General features: G+C 49.1%; 1 protein-coding gene across 7 annotated transcripts in view; it reads left to right on the top strand.

Moving 5' to 3' along the window:
• Window positions 1–14: 14 nt before the first annotated feature.
• CAD (carbamoyl-phosphate synthetase 2, aspartate transcarbamylase, and dihydroorotase) overlaps window positions 15–14,890 on the top strand; it is a 28,637-nt gene continuing 13,761 nt past the window's right edge. For 6 of the 7 annotated variants that reach the window (XR_004428436.1, XR_004428437.1, XR_004428435.1 and 3 more), the window contains exons 1-15: window positions 15–361; window positions 605–744; window positions 3,901–4,030; window positions 4,866–5,008; window positions 5,191–5,332; window positions 5,526–5,697; window positions 6,215–6,400; window positions 6,560–6,672; window positions 6,980–7,125; window positions 7,380–7,511; window positions 7,647–7,880; window positions 8,334–8,555; window positions 8,760–8,948; window positions 9,210–9,334; window positions 9,517–9,647. Coding sequence is in view for 4 of the 7 variants with exons in the window: in XM_033176258.1 (XP_033032149.1) it covers window positions 280–361; window positions 605–744; window positions 3,901–4,030; window positions 4,866–5,008; window positions 5,191–5,332; window positions 5,526–5,697; window positions 6,215–6,400; window positions 6,560–6,672; window positions 6,980–7,125; window positions 7,380–7,511; window positions 7,647–7,880; window positions 8,334–8,555; window positions 8,760–8,948; window positions 9,210–9,334; window positions 9,517–9,647 (2,287 nt within the window). In the remaining 3 variants the exon portion in view is untranslated. The remainder of the gene's footprint in view (window positions 362–604; window positions 745–3,900; window positions 4,031–4,865; window positions 5,009–5,190; window positions 5,333–5,525; window positions 5,698–6,214; window positions 6,401–6,559; window positions 6,673–6,979; window positions 7,126–7,379; window positions 7,512–7,646; window positions 7,881–8,333; window positions 8,556–8,759; window positions 8,949–9,209; window positions 9,335–9,516; window positions 9,648–14,890) is intronic. The other variant, XM_033176259.1, reaches the window with a different exon arrangement.

The following is a 14,890-nucleotide window of genomic DNA, read 5'->3' as shown; positions in this document are numbered from 1 at the left end:
GTGCGGAGACCACGAGGGCTCACTCCCCGTGGCTCCGCCCACCCCCCCCCCTTACGTGCCCGACACCGCCCCTCACGCCGCTTGTGTCCGCGCCGCCGCAGCCTCTGCCGCCGCCAAACGCGCCCGAGGTTCCTGCGCTGCCGCGCCCGGCTTCTCTCCAGCGCCGCGCGCCGTTAGCCACGTGGACCGACTCCGGCGCGCCGTCCTCACGTGGTTCCAGTGGAGTTTGCAGTCCTTCCCGCTTCTCCGTACTCGCCCCCGCCTCTGAGCTCCCTTCCCATGGCGGCCCTAGTGTTGGAGGACGGGTCGGTCCTGCGGGGCCAGCCCTTTGGGGCCGCCGTGTCGACTGCCGGGGAAGTGGGTAAGCAATCCCGGTTAGGCTGCAGACCTTATCCCACGCTCTGATGCGCCTCTCCGCCCAACCTTCCCCGTCCAGACCCCGCCATTTTCCCGCCAGCAAACCCCCTCCCCCCATTCGGTGCCCATGGGCCCCAGCGCCGTAAACCCCTCGCGACCAAGGCAGCCTCCACTGGGGTGTGCTCATCGCGCTGGGAGTGTTCCGAAGGGTGCCCTGCCGGAGCCCAGCCCTGCCTCTTTCTTGCAGTGTTTCAAACCGGCATGGTCGGCTACCCTGAGGCCCTCACTGACCCCTCCTACAAGGCACAGATCTTGGTGCTCACGTATCCTCTGATCGGCAACTATGGCATCCCCCCAGATGAAATGGATGAGTTCGGTCTCTGCAAGGTAGCCACACCCAGTGTTTTCTCTACATTCCTTTCAAATCAGTAATTGTTAACTATTAGTGAAGTAGGAGACGTTGACACCCCGCTGGGCATCGTGCAGAAAACATACCCACTGAAGTAATATGTCAAGGACTGAGACCACTACTAACTGTAGTTAGGCAGGGATTGTTAAGTACCTTGGGAGGCACAGAGTGTTGGAGGCCTCAGAGGGAAAAGCTACCGCCTTTGTTAAGGGCATCAAGGCTCTAGGCATAGTTGAAAGCATTCTGTGTGTAGTGAAGGCGTGGATCAAGGAATGTGAAAGAGGTGTAAGGGAAACAGCCTTGTCCAATTTGTTAGGAATGCAGAAGTCATGAGAAAAAAAGCCTACAGATAAGTTAGATACAGTAGGCATGGAGGGACTTGAAGCCAAAGCAGAGTCAGCTTAATTTGGTAAAGGATCCATTGAAGGTTTTTTTTAGCAGCAGAGTCAGATGGGAGCAGTGCTTTTTAGGACTACATAAATCAGTGGAAAGAGACTGGAAATTAGGGTCACATTCTTCGCAGTGACACTGAGTGCCAGTTTACCTACAAAACCAGTGGTATTATCATTTTCTAGACCTACTGACATGGCCTCGCCTGATTTTCTGCTTTTCAGTTGTGTTCTTACCTCTAGATGAGAAAACTGAGTTTCTTCCTACATTGAGATTTCCCCTAATCCTTCACCTCTGAAATTTGGAAACTAAGTTGCCCTCTGACAGTTCAAGCATTAAAAAAACCCAACATATAGTAATTAATAGAGGAAGTCAATCTGGCCTAGAGTAGTAGTTCTCAAAATTTGTTTGGCCTCGTTGCAGGTGTCTAAGCCTTTAATTCTTAATTTGCCTTCCCAGCCACCCTGACACTGGGGAAAGAGAGCTCCAGATAGAGGACATACATATTGTTCTTCCTGGAAAGGAATTTATAGGTTCATCCCAAACCTATAAATACACTGCATTCTAGTTGATAGTGCAATATCTTGTGAATTTGGTTAACCTATGTCAGTCATCACCTTTGTCAACTGACAAAATTTGAGTTTATAAAACTGCAAAATTGAGGCCCTATTAGTACCAGGATGGGAAAGGCCTCTTGGAGCAACTCACACATATAAATGGATTACTCCACCTGGCCAGGGAGGGTTCTGAGGGTCCAGATCCCTGGACAGTCTCAGAATGCAGGTTCCTTAAACTCTTCATCACCCAGCTGAATGCAGTTTAAATATGCTGATCCCTCCCACTTAAACTTTCTGTTTCTGTGTAGCTGTTAAACGCTGATCTATTGAGTAACATGTTTTTGTTTTTGTTTTTTTTGGGGGGGGACAAGGTCTCACTTTGTCACCCAGGGTGGAGTGCAGTGGCATAATCATGGCTCACTGCAGCCTCTGTCGCCTGAGCTCAAGCAGTCCTCCCACCTCAACCCCCCAAGTAGCTGGGACTACAGGCACCTGCCACCATGGCTGGCTACTTTTTTTGTATTTTTTGTAGAGACCGGGTTTTGTCACATTGCCCAGGCTGGTATATTATCTTTTTTTATTTAATTTTTTTAATTTGTATTTTGTTTTGAGATAGAGTTTTGCTCTTGTTGCCCAGATTGGAGTGCAGTGGTGCAATCTCGGCTCACTGCAACCTCCGCCTCCCGGGTTCAAGCTGTTCTCCTGCCTCAACCTCCTGAGTAGCTGGGATTACAGGTGTGGGACACCACGCCCAGCTAATTTTGTATTTTTATTAGAGACAGGGTTTCTCCATGTTGATCAGGCTGGTCTTGAACTCCTGACCTCAGGTGATCCACCCACCTTGGCCTCCCAAAGTGCTGGGATTACAGGCGTGAGCCACCATGCCCCGCCTTTTTTTTAAATAATCCCAAATGAAGTTTGGGGGGCATGCTTAGTTTTGTGCCCTGAACCTTTGTTTTTCATTTGGTAATGTATTTTGTACCTCCCTATCTTACTCAGTTTTTAATCACACTATATAATTAATATTTATATGGGTGTTACCTTGTATTCTGGCTCCCTACATCAGAAATAAACATCATGAAGACAGGAACCTCATCTTTTTTTGTTCATTGCTCTTTTCTCAGCATCTTCTGCAATGCCTGCACCTCAATAAATGTCTGACTGACACCATGTGCCTTGCTCTTGAGTTCTGTTTCGTGACAAAGACACATACATATTCATAATACCATGTAAATAGCAAGAGAGGAAATAAAGTATTAAGAGAGCTCTAAGATGGAGGCATAAGCTGTATTGGGTGAGTGGGAGGGGCTTCACAGAGAAGGGATTTGTGATTTCAGTTTTAGATAAAGGAAGAAAGAGGCAGGGCGTGTAGCTCATGACTTGTAATCCCAGCACTGGGAGGCTGAGGTGGGAGGATCACTTGAGCCTAGGAATTTGAGAGCAACCTGGCACCATGGTGAGATCCTGTCACTACAAAAAATTCAAAAAATTAGCCAGGTGCGGTGATCCACGCCTGTTTTCCCAGCTACTCAGGAGTCTGAGGTGGGAGAATCACTTGAGCCCAGGAGATTGAGGCTGCAGTGAACCGCGTGTTTGCACTACTGCGCTCCAGCCTGGATAACAGCAAGACCCTGTCTCAAAAAGGAAAAAAGGAATGGCTAGGTGTGGTGGCTCACTCCTGTAATCCCAGCACTTTGGGAGGTGGAGGCGGGCAGATCACAAGATCAGGAGATCTGAGACCGTCCTGGCTGACGTGGTGAAACCGCTGTCTCTATTAAAAATACAAAAAATTCGCCGGGCATGGTAGTGGGCGCCTGTAGTCCCACCTATTCGGGAGGCTGAAACAGGAGAATTGCTTGAATCTGGGAGGCAGAGGTTGCAGTGAACTGACATCTCACCACTGCACTCCAGCTGACAAGTGAGACTCCATCTCAAAAAATAATAATAATACATAGAAAGGAAAATGTCATTTTCAGTGATCAACTGGGTACCCTGGGCCTGTGGGTTGTGTTTCATATAGAAGAGAGCATTGTTGGTAAATGGAAATATCTATGCAAAAGCACCAAAAGCTTGGTATATTGAAGGCCATTGAATGTGGCTGAATATAGGGTCTGTGGCCACACAATGGGGAAAATGCTGTAAAAAAATAACTTGGCCTGAGGCTTCTCACAATCTTTCCATCTACAGTGGTTTGAATCCTCAGGCATCCACGTAGCAGGACTGGTGGTGGGAGAGTGCTGTCCTACTCCCAGCCACTGGAGTGCCACCTGCACCCTGCATGAGTGGCTGCAGCAGCATGGCATCCCTGGTTTGCAAGGTATGGTGGCAAGCATGGGCATATCTGGGCAGAGCACAGCATGCCTGGATGGAAAGAATCAAGTCTCTGCAGTCTGCTGGGACCTGACTAAGACTGTGATAGTTGGAAGATTTAGATTGGAGTTGGGCTGGGGGAAAGAATTGAACTATCGCTCAGAAGGAAGATTTCCAACACAGAAAGGAACTCCCAGCTTCCGTAATCATCAGGTCAGGGCTAATCTTATTTCATCACCACCACTGGATTATTTTGAAGCAAATCTCAGACATCATATCATTTCATCTACAAATAGTTCAACGTTATGCAAAAGGAATCTTTAAAAAACATGACCATAATAACATCATACACTAAAAAAAGTAATACTTCCCTAATACAAGTGTCCAGACAATGTTTAAAATTTCCCCTAATTTTTTTTTTTTTTTTTTTGCTGTTTATTTGAATCTTGCTGTAAACAGGATTCATGCATTGCATTTGGTTGATTAGTCTCTTAATCTGTGGACCTTGTAAGCTATTTGAAAACAGGTCTTTTTCCTGTATCTAGCATCCCATAGTCTGCACTTACTTGGTTACATTCCTGTAGTGTTACTTAGTGTATTTTTTTTTCCCTTGATATTATTTTCTATACATGGATATATTTAGAGTTGTCCAATTCCGATGTGATACTTTTGGCAGGAATACTTCATGGTAGTATACTTCTGTCACAATAGCCCAGGATTTTGATGCACATAGAATAGCTGTGCGTGACTAGAGCTCTGGAATGGAAGTGCTTCTGGAAGTCTGACCTCACAGATGACTGAGTTGGGGGCGTGTGATCCCTAAGACTGTGCTATTTTGACAGGAGTAGACACTCGGGAGCTGACCAAGAAGTTGCGGGAACAAGGGTCTCTGCTGGGGAAGCTGGTCCAGAATGGAACAGAACCTTCATCCCTGCCATTCTTGGACCCCAATGCCCGCCCCCTGGTACCAGAGGTCTCCATTAAGGTACAGAGGTAGAGTGGGAGAGTGTTGCAAGCTCTAGCACAGTAGTTATATTCTGCCCACAACTGGGGGGTAAACACAGGAGAGAATCAAAGGAGGCTTTGAAGGTAGGAGTTGGTGCAGGCATATCTTATACCCACTGAGCACAGCTGCTAACTGTTGCCCTTTATTCCTTTATTTCTCAGACTCCACGGGTATTCAATACAGGGGGTGCCCCTCGGATCCTTGCTTTGGACTGTGGCCTCAAGTATAATCAGATCCGATGCCTCTGCCAACGTGGGGCTGAGGTCACTGTGGTACCCTGGGACCATGCACTGGACAGCCAAGGTGAGTAGCTGGGGCCTGTTCAGGGCCTCAGACAAACAGCTTGGGTGGAAGATCTATCCGTTGGTCCAATGAGTATGAGTTGCAGTGAAGAAGATAGACATTGGGACTTACACTCTCATGGGTTGAGGGGCCACAGGTGTGCCTCCTGTAATTGAAATACTGATTTTGATGTCATCTTTTCTGCCCACTCCAGAGTATGAGGGTCTCTTCTTAAGTAATGGGCCTGGTGACCCTGCCTCCTATCCCAGTGTCGTATCCACGCTGAGCCGTGTTTTATCTGAGCCTAGTCCTCGACCTGTCTTTGGGATCTGCCTGGGACACCAGCTATTGGCCTTAGCCATTGGGGCCAAGACTTACAAGATGAGGTGGGACTTGTGGGGAGCAGAAGGGGCCCACACTTGTGGCATGAAGGGTGGGGTGTCTCAGGAATTAGAAGAGAGTTGGCGTTTATTCATGTTGAAATAGGAGCGGGAGGTTGCAGGTGAGGTGGCTCATGCCTGTAATCCCAGCACTTTGGGAGGCCAAGGTGGGCGGATCACCTGAGGTCAGGAGTTCAAGACCAGCCTAGCCAACATGGTGAAACCCTGTCTCTACTGAAAATACAAAAATTGGCCCGGCATGGTGGCATGCGCCTGTAATCCCAGCTACTCTGGAGGCTGAGGCAGGAGAATCGCTTGAACCTGGGAGGTGGAGGTTGCAGTGAGCAGAGATTGTGCCATTGCCCTCCAGCCTGGGCAACAGAGGGAGACTCTGTCTCAAAAAACAAAAAAAAACAAACAGGAGCGGGGCTACTGAGAACAGGAGATCAGTGAGAGCTGGGATAGGTTCAGTAGTGAAGAGAGGGTGAGCGAGGCCTGTGACTCAGCATGCTTCTACCTCCAGATATGGGAACCGAGGCCATAACCAGCCCTGCTTGTTGGTGGGCTCTGGGCGCTGCTTTCTGACATCCCAGAACCATGGGTTTGCTGTGGAGACAGACTCACTGCCAGCAGACTGGGCTCCTCTCTTCACCAACGCCAATGATGGTTCCAATGAAGGCATTGTGCACAACAGCTTGCCCTTCTTCAGGTGAGCCTGGTTGACTAGGTCTTTGCAACTTTGAAGCCCTGTGGGCCTTGATGATGGAAAAGTAAAGCACGGCAGTCCTCTTTCCCACTACCCACCTCCGAGGTTGCCAGTGTCATGCCAGGGACCATGATGGCTTTCATGATGCAATCTCTTTAATAGTGTCCAGTTTCACCCAGAGCACCAAGCTGGCCCTTCAGATATGGAACTGCTTTTCGATATCTTTCTGGAAACTGTGAAAGAGGCCACAGCTGGGAATCCTGGGGGCCAGACAGGTAAGATCCTGAGTATAACTGGGTTGTGGACCTAAGAACAGGGTTGGCTCCAGGATGGGCATAAGGTAGACATGCCCTGGGCAACTCCTAGATGTCTAGGAGGTTAAGGGGATTGGGGGTAGGTGGCAGCCAACCCAAGATACCGTTTAAGCTTCTGTTGAAAGGAACTCCAGTGTCCTGGATTCTGGTCCTCCCTCTGCTACTCATTAGATGCGTAATTTGCTCTGGACTCTTCTGAAAGTGAGGGAACTAATCCAGTTGACCTCTTGGGTCCAGCTCAGCTCCATGACCTTCTTTGCTTCCACAGTTAGAGAGCGGCTGACTGAGCGCCTCTGTCCCCCTGGGATTCCCACTCCCCGCTCTGGGCTTCCACCACCAGGAAAGGTTCTGATCCTGGGCTCGGGGGGCCTCTCCATTGGCCAAGCTGGAGAGTTTGACTACTCGGGCTCTCAGGTGAGGCATGCCCCTCCCCACCCTTCTGGGTGTGTGACCCTCAAGAATGGAAAGAGTCTTAAGGGGAATGGCTGAGGTTGTAGGGAGGAAATGAATCAGATTTGGGGAATGTACAGAGAGATGTGGTAAGAAATAGAAGTCAATTATTAGGGGCCAAGAGTACAGGGAGGGAAAGAAGAGGAGAATGCTGCCCTAAGGCTGTTCGCAATCTTGCTTCTTCAGCAGAGGCTGAGATGCCATTCTTGTCCTTTTAGGCAATTAAGGCCCTGAAGGAGGAAAACATCCAGACATTGCTGATCAACCCCAATATTGCCACAGTGCAGACCTCCCAGGGGCTGGCTGACAAGGTCTATTTTCTTCCTATAACACCTCACTATGTAACCCAGGTATGACTGGGGCAAGGCTGGAATGAAAAGAGGACGGGGCAGGGGGCCCAGTGGTCACTCTGCATTATTAAACTTCTTTGATTGCCTCTCTACCCACAAGGTTCTGATGCCTGTAACTCCCCTCTATGTCTTCAGGTGATACGTAATGAACGCCCTGATGGTGTGTTACTGACTTTTGGGGGCCAGACTGCTCTGAACTGTGGTGTAGAGCTGACCAAGGCTGGGGTGCTGGCTCAGTATGGGGTCCGGGTCCTGGGCACACCAGTGGAGACCATTGAGCTGACTGAGGATCGACGGGCCTTTGCTGCCAGAATGGCAGAGATCGGAGAGCATGTGGCCCCCAGCGAGGCAGCAAATTCTCTTGAACAGGTTAGAGGGGTGTTTGGGTAAAGGAAGAATGGTGGTGTTTTCTTTGGTAGTGTTACTTACTTTTTTTTTGAGACAGAGTTTCACTCTTGTTGCCCAGGCTGGAGTACAGTGGTGCGATCTTGGCTCACTGCAACTTCCGCCTCCCGGATTCAAGCAACTCTTCTGCCTCAGGCTCCTGAGTAGCTGGGATTACAGGCATGCGCCACCGTGCCTGGCTAATTTGGTATTTTTAGTAGAGATAGGGGTTCTCCATGTTGGTCAGGCTGGTCTCGAACTCCTGACCTCAGGTGATCCACCGCCCCCCCCCCCCCCGGCCTCCCAAAGTGCTGGGATTATAGGCGTGAGCTACTGTGCCCAGCTGTGTTATTTTCTTATATCGTTTTTTTCTGTGGGTCAGGCACACCTTGGGCAGCGGGAAATAACCCGTTTGTTCATCTCTTCCACTCCTTGCAGGCCCAGGCAGCCGCTGAACGGCTGGGGTACCCTGTGCTGGTGCGTGGAGGCTTTGCCCTGGGTGGCCTGGGCTCTGGCTTTGCCTCTAACAGGGAGGAGCTCTCTGCTGTCGTGGCCCAAGCTTTTGCCCGTACCAGCCAAGTGCTAGTAGACAAGTCTCTGAAGGGATGGAAGGAGATTGAGTACGAGGTGGTGAGAGATGCCTATGGAAACTGTGTCACGGTGAGTGAATGGGGGAAGGGTGGGAGTCGTGTCAGGCAGGATGAGCTTTTGGAAGAGCAGAGTCCTGGGCCAAGGTCTTTGAGAGTTCTATGTCCCTCAGACCCAGGTTAGGTGCAGCCCCAGAGGTAACAGGACCCTGGAGTGCAGCCTTCTGCCTCTCCTGACTCTGCTTGGCAGTGACCTCCATGGCACCCTCCTTCACAGGTGTGTAACATGGAGAACTTGGACCCACTGGGCATCCACACCGGTGAGTCCATAGTGGTGGCCCCTAGCCAGACACTGAATGACAGGGAGTACCAGCTCCTGAGGCAGACGGCTATCAAGGTGACCCAGCAACTGGGAATTGTTGGGGAGTGCAATGTGCAGTATGCCTTGAACCCTGAGTCTGAGCAGGTAAGCTTTAGGCCCTGGAGCTGATAGTGTGGTTGTTACCCCCTCTGCTTGCATAATTTTTGGCACTTGAAGTTGAGGTCTTTTGGCCTTACAGTCCCTGGAGTAGAAGCTGGAATCTCCTTTACTAGGATTGGGCCTTAGGGAGGGTGCTTTTGCTAGCCATCCCTCTGGAGAGGGCTTATTTTCTCTCCTTTCTGAGACCTCTGCTAGACAGGGGCTTCTAGGCCGGTGACTTTTTTTCTTTATTCTCCTTCTTTGCAGTATTATATCATTGAAGTGAATGCCAGGCTCTCTCGCAGCTCTGCCCTGGCCAGTAAGGCCACAGGTTATCCACTGGCTTACGTGGCAGCCAAGCTAGCATTGGGCATCCCTTTGCCTGAGCTCAGGTACGAGGATAAGGGAGAAATCACAGTGGGGAAGTGGGTCGGGGGCTGAAGAAAATATTGATGGCACAGGAAATACGAAAAGGACATTGGCCTATATTTGTGAGAATGGAGAGAGCTATCTGGAAGCTCACCCTTTATATTTCCTTCACTGTCCTTCTGGCACCCCACCTGCTGGACCCCAGGAACTCTGTGACAGGGGGCACAGCAGCCTTTGAACCCAGCCTGGATTATTGTGTGGTGAAGATTCCTCGATGGGACCTTAGCAAGTTCCTGCGAGTCAGCACAAAGATCGGGAGCTGCATGAAGAGCGTTGGTGAGACTCATTCCTCGGGCACCCCCATGGGGCCCCCCATGACCAGTAATCTCAAATGTCTGAGTTCCCTGGCGTGGTCTTTTAGCTCCTATAGGAGCAGGTGATTGAGACATTTCAAACTAAGATTATAGTCCTCGTCAGGAGTGGGGGAGGCATCTGGAAATCTGTGTTGGAATACAGAATCTCCGGGGTAGGTGCAAGCCACCAGACTATCTCATCTCATTTTTACAGTATCTCCTCCTCTGGCACTTTCTGCTTTGGCCATTAAATGACATTTTTTTTAGTATGATGTTTACATCAGAGTAGGGCATCATAGACCTTTTTGGTAACAAGGAAATTTATTAGTGAATGATGAATGGCTATAACATTACCCAGCAGTGGCAGAGCATATTGGAATTGAGTTAGTATGTTTCTTTGTGGTATCCCTTTAGTTGCTTAAGACCATACTCTAACACATTTCAACCAAAACAAAAATATACATGTACCAGACACAGTGCCACCAGCCTGATGGATAAGAGCATTTTGTGGGCCAGGTGCTGTGGCTCAAGCCTGTAATCCCAGCACTTTGGGAGGCCGAGACGGGCGGATCACGAGGTCAGGAGATCGAGACCATCCTGGCTAACACGGTGAAACCCCGTCTCTACTAAAATATACAAAAAATTAGCCGGGCGAGATGGCGGGCGCCTGTAGTCCCAGCTACTCGGGAGGCTGCGGCGAGAGAATGGCGTGAACCCGGGAGGCGGAGCTTGCAGTGAGCTGAGATCCGGCCACTGCACTCCAGCCTGGGCGACAGAGCGAGACTCCGTCTCAAAAAAAAAAAAAAAATAAAAAATAAAAACTACAAAAAACTAGCCGGGCGAGGTGGCGGCGCCTGTAGTCCCAGCTACCCGGGAGGCTGAGGCAGGAGAATGGCGTGAACCCGGGAGGCGGAGCTTGCAGTGAGCTGAGATCTGGCCACAGCACTCCAGCCTGGGTGACAGAGCGAGACTCCGTCTCAAAAAAAAAAGAGCATTTTGTGGTGCTCCAGCTTTCCATTTAGAGCAGTAGTGGCCTTTAAACAAGTAAGTCTAAGCTCAGATATTATTTCAGAATTTTTAGAAATTCTGCAAGACTGCCAATTTGTTCCTTCTGGAGATGAATCTCTGTTATATGAAAATTAGAATAAACATGGGAATGAAGCCATAATTAAATTGTGGCAAAAAGAAGTGGATTGAAAATAGGCCAATGAAAGATTGGTTCCTAGATGTGACATTTAATTGTTTTGTATGTGTTCAAGTATTCTTGGAATGTGGTCATTGATAACTTTTTGTAACTTTTATTATACAAGAAAGTAAGAAACATGAATCATGGAAAAGAAGAAAAGACAGTTTAACCAAAGAACAATAGTCGGCCGGGCGCGGTGGCTCAAGCCTGTAATCCCAGCACTTTGGGAGGCCGAGACGGGCGGATCACGAGGTCAGGAGATCGAGACCATCCTGGCTAACACGGTGAAACCCCGTCTCTACTAAAAAAAAAAATACAAAAAATTAGCCGGGCGAGATGGCGGGCGCCTGTAGTCCCAGCTACTCGGGAGGCTGAGGCGAGAGAATGGCGTAAACCCGGGAGGCGGAGCTTGCAGTGAGCTGAGATCGGGCCACTGCACTCCAGCCTGGGCGACAGAGCGAGACTCCGTCTCAACAAAAAAAAAAAAAAAGAACAATAGTCACCGGTAATCTTGCCTTACAGACAGAGATTGATTAATTTGGCCATGTGTCTATGACTGCATACGTTTCTAGGCATATGTGTATGCATGTGTTAGGTTTCTCTTTTTTAACAAATCTCAAAAGGTCTTATAACCACAGTTACAAAGAAATTGAACAAAATCAGTCACAATCTGCTTTCTTAACACTGCTGTTAGCATCGTAGTGTTCTTAAAACTTTTTTAAAGAAACGTAAATGTGGCCGGGCGCGGTGGCTCAAGCCTGTAATCCCAGCACTTTGGGAGGCCGAGACGGGCGGATCACGAGGTCAGGAGATCGAGACCATCCTGGCTAACACGGTGAAACCCCGTCTCTACTAAAAAAATACAAAAAATTAGCCGGGCGAGATGGCGGGCGCCTGTAGTCCCAGCTACTCGGGAGGCTGAGGCGAGAGAATGGCGTAACCCGGGAGGCGGAGCTTGCAGTGAGCTGAGATCCGGCCACTGCACTCCAGCCTGGGCGACAGAGCGAGACTCCGTCTCAAAAAAAAAAAAAAGAAACGTAAATGTTAGGATTGTAAATATAAAAATACAGTTGGTAAGAAATACTTAAGCCCCTAGAGTAAATGGTCAGAGGAGACGAACAAAACTTTACAGAAGAAGAAATCAATAAGCAAACCTGGAGAAAAGACGGTTCCTGTCATTAGTAAATAGAAATCTAGTTAAATGAGATACTGTTTATGCCCCCTTCTTAGAAGATTGGTTAAACTTTGTATTATAAAGCACAGACTTCTGTAAAGTTATTTGTACTTATCAAAGGCTGTAAAATTTGTGTTACTTATTGCCTCTGCATTTCTAGAAATTTATCCTAAGGAGATTATCCAAAACAGAAAACATCATACCCAGTCCAGGCACGGTGGCTGTAATTAATCCCAGCACTTTGGAAAGCTCAGGTGGGAGGATCGCTTGAGCCCACGAGTTCAAGGTTGCAGTGAGCTGTGACTGTACCACTCCACTCCAGCCTGGGTGACAGGGTCTTTTTTGTTTTTGTTTGAAACGGAGTTTCGCTCTTGTTGCCCAGGCTGGAGTGCAATGGTGTGATCTCAGCTCACCACAACCTCCGTCTCCCGGGTTCAAGCGATTCTCCTGTCTCAGCCTCCCGAGTCACTGAGATTACAAGCATGTGCCACTATGCGTGGCTAATTTTGTTTTTTTTTTTTTTGAGACGGAGTCTCGCTCTGTCGCCCAGGCTGGAGTGCAGTGGCCGGATCTCAGCTCACTGCAAGCTCCGCCTCCCGGGTTCACGCCATTCTCCCGCCTCAGCCTCCGGAGTAGCTGGGACTACAGGCGCCCGCCACTGCGCCCGGCTAGTTTTTTGTATTTTTTTAGTAGAGACGGGGTTTCACCGTGTTAGCCAGGATGGTCTCGATCTCCTGACCTCGTGATCCGCCCGTCTCGGCCTCCCAAAGTGCTGGGATTACAGGCTTGAGCCACCGCGCCCGGCCTAATTTTGTATTTTTAATAGAGACAGGGTTTCTCCCTGTTGGTCAGGCTGGTCTTGAATGCCCATGCTCAGGTTGATCCACCCACCTCGGCCTCCCAGAGTGCTGGGATTACAGGCGTGAACCACTGTGCCTGGCCGAGACCCTGTCTCTTTTATTTTTTTTTTTTTTTTTTTTTTTTTGAGACGAAATCTTGCTCTGTCGCCCAGGCTGGAGTGCAGTGGCATGATCTTGGCTCACTGCAAGCTCCGCCTCCTGGGTTCACGCCATTCTCCTGCCTCAGCCTCCTGAGTAGCTGGGACTACAGGTGTCCGTCACCATGCCTGGCTAATTTTTTGTATTTTTAGTAGAGACAGGATTTCACCGTGTTAGCCAGGATGGTCTCGATCTCCTGACCTTATAATTCGCCCGCCTCGGCCTCCTAAAGTGCTAGAATTACAGGCGTGAGCCACCGCGCCTGGCTTTTTTTTCTTTTTCCTTTTAGACGGAGTCTTCCTCTGTCGCCAGGCAGGAGTGCAGTGGCGCGATCTCGGCTCACTGCAACCTCCGCCTCCTGGGTTAAAGTGATTCTCCTGCCTCAGCCTCCTGAGTAGCTAGGACTACAGGAACGCACCACCATGGCCAGCGAATTTTTGTATTTTTAGTAGAGACAGGGTTTCACCACATTGATGGTTTTGATCTCTTGATCTTGTGATCTGCCCGCCTTGGCCTCTCAAAGTACTGGGATTACAGGCATGTGCCACCATGCCCAGACAACCCTGTCTGTTTAAAAAAGAAAGAAAGAAAACATCACAGCCTAACTTATAATTATGAAAACTTTTTTTTAAATACAGAGCTTTATTCTGTCAGGGTGGAGTGCACTGGCATGATTGTAGCTTACTGCTGCTTGCATCTCCTAGGCTTAAGTAATCTCCCACCCCATCCTCCTGAGGAGTGAGACTACAGGTGTACACCACCACACCCTGCTAATTTTTTTTTTTTTTTTTGTAGAGAGGGAGGTCTCACTATGTTGTGCAAGCTGGTCTCAATCTGCTTCAAGTGATCCTTCTGCCTCAGCCTCCCAAAGTGTTGGATTACAGATGTGAGCCACCAGGACTGCCTAATTGTGAACACTTAAAAGCTAAATGGGCCAAGTGCAGTGGCTCACGCCTGTAATCCCAGCACTTTGGGAGGTTGAGGTGGGCATATTCTGAGGTCAGGAGTTTGAGACCAGCCTGGCCAATATGGTGAAACCCCATCTCTAAAAAATATACAAAAGTTAGCCAGGCATGGTGGCACGCACCTGTAGTCCCAGCTACTCAGGAGGCTGAGGCAGGAGAATCGCTTGAACCTGGGAGGCAGAGGTTGCAGTGAGCCGAGATTGCACCACTGACTCCAGCCTGGGTGACACAGTGAGACTACGTCTCAGGAAAAAAAAAAAAAAAAAAAAGGCTAAATGTCCTTCAGTTAGCAGTTCAATTATGGCAAATCATATAAGAATTAAGTTGGTGTTGGCCGGGCGCAGTGGTGCACGCCTATAATCCCAGCACTTTGGGAGGCTGAGACGGGTGGATCACCTGAGGTCAGGAGTTCGAGACCAGCCTGGCCAACATGCTGAAACCGTGTCTCTACTAAAAATACAAAAATTAGCCGGGCATGGTGGTGGGTGCCTGTAATCCCAGTTATTTGGGAGGTTGAGGCAGGAGAATCACTTGAACCCAGGAGGCGTTACACTGAGCTGAGATCACCATTGCACTCCAGCCTGGGTGACAAGAGCGAAACTCCATCTCATAAAATAATTAAGTTGGTGTTTATGAGGCCACGTGGCAATGTGGGAAAATGTATGATGAAAAAACAAAGGATGGAAATTATATGTATGCTGTGATCATATGTAAAATATACCTATGAAGGGCCCGGCACTGCTCACGCCTGTAATCCCAGCATTTTGGGAGGCCGAAGCGGGTGGATCATGAGGTCAGAAGTTCGAGACCAGTTTGTCCAACATGGTGAAATCCCGTCTCTACTAAAAATACAAAAATTAGCTGGGCGTAGTGACATGCACCTGTAATCCCAGCTACTCAGGA

This window comes from Trachypithecus francoisi, unplaced genomic scaffold, assembly GCF_009764315.1.
Source record: "Trachypithecus francoisi isolate TF-2019V2 unplaced genomic scaffold, Tfra_2.0 Lachesis_group17, whole genome shotgun sequence".
Lineage (NCBI taxonomy): Eukaryota > Metazoa > Chordata > Mammalia > Primates > Cercopithecidae > Trachypithecus > Trachypithecus francoisi.
Note: the sequence above shows the minus strand (reverse complement) of the source record. Positions and strands in the feature narration are given on the sequence as shown.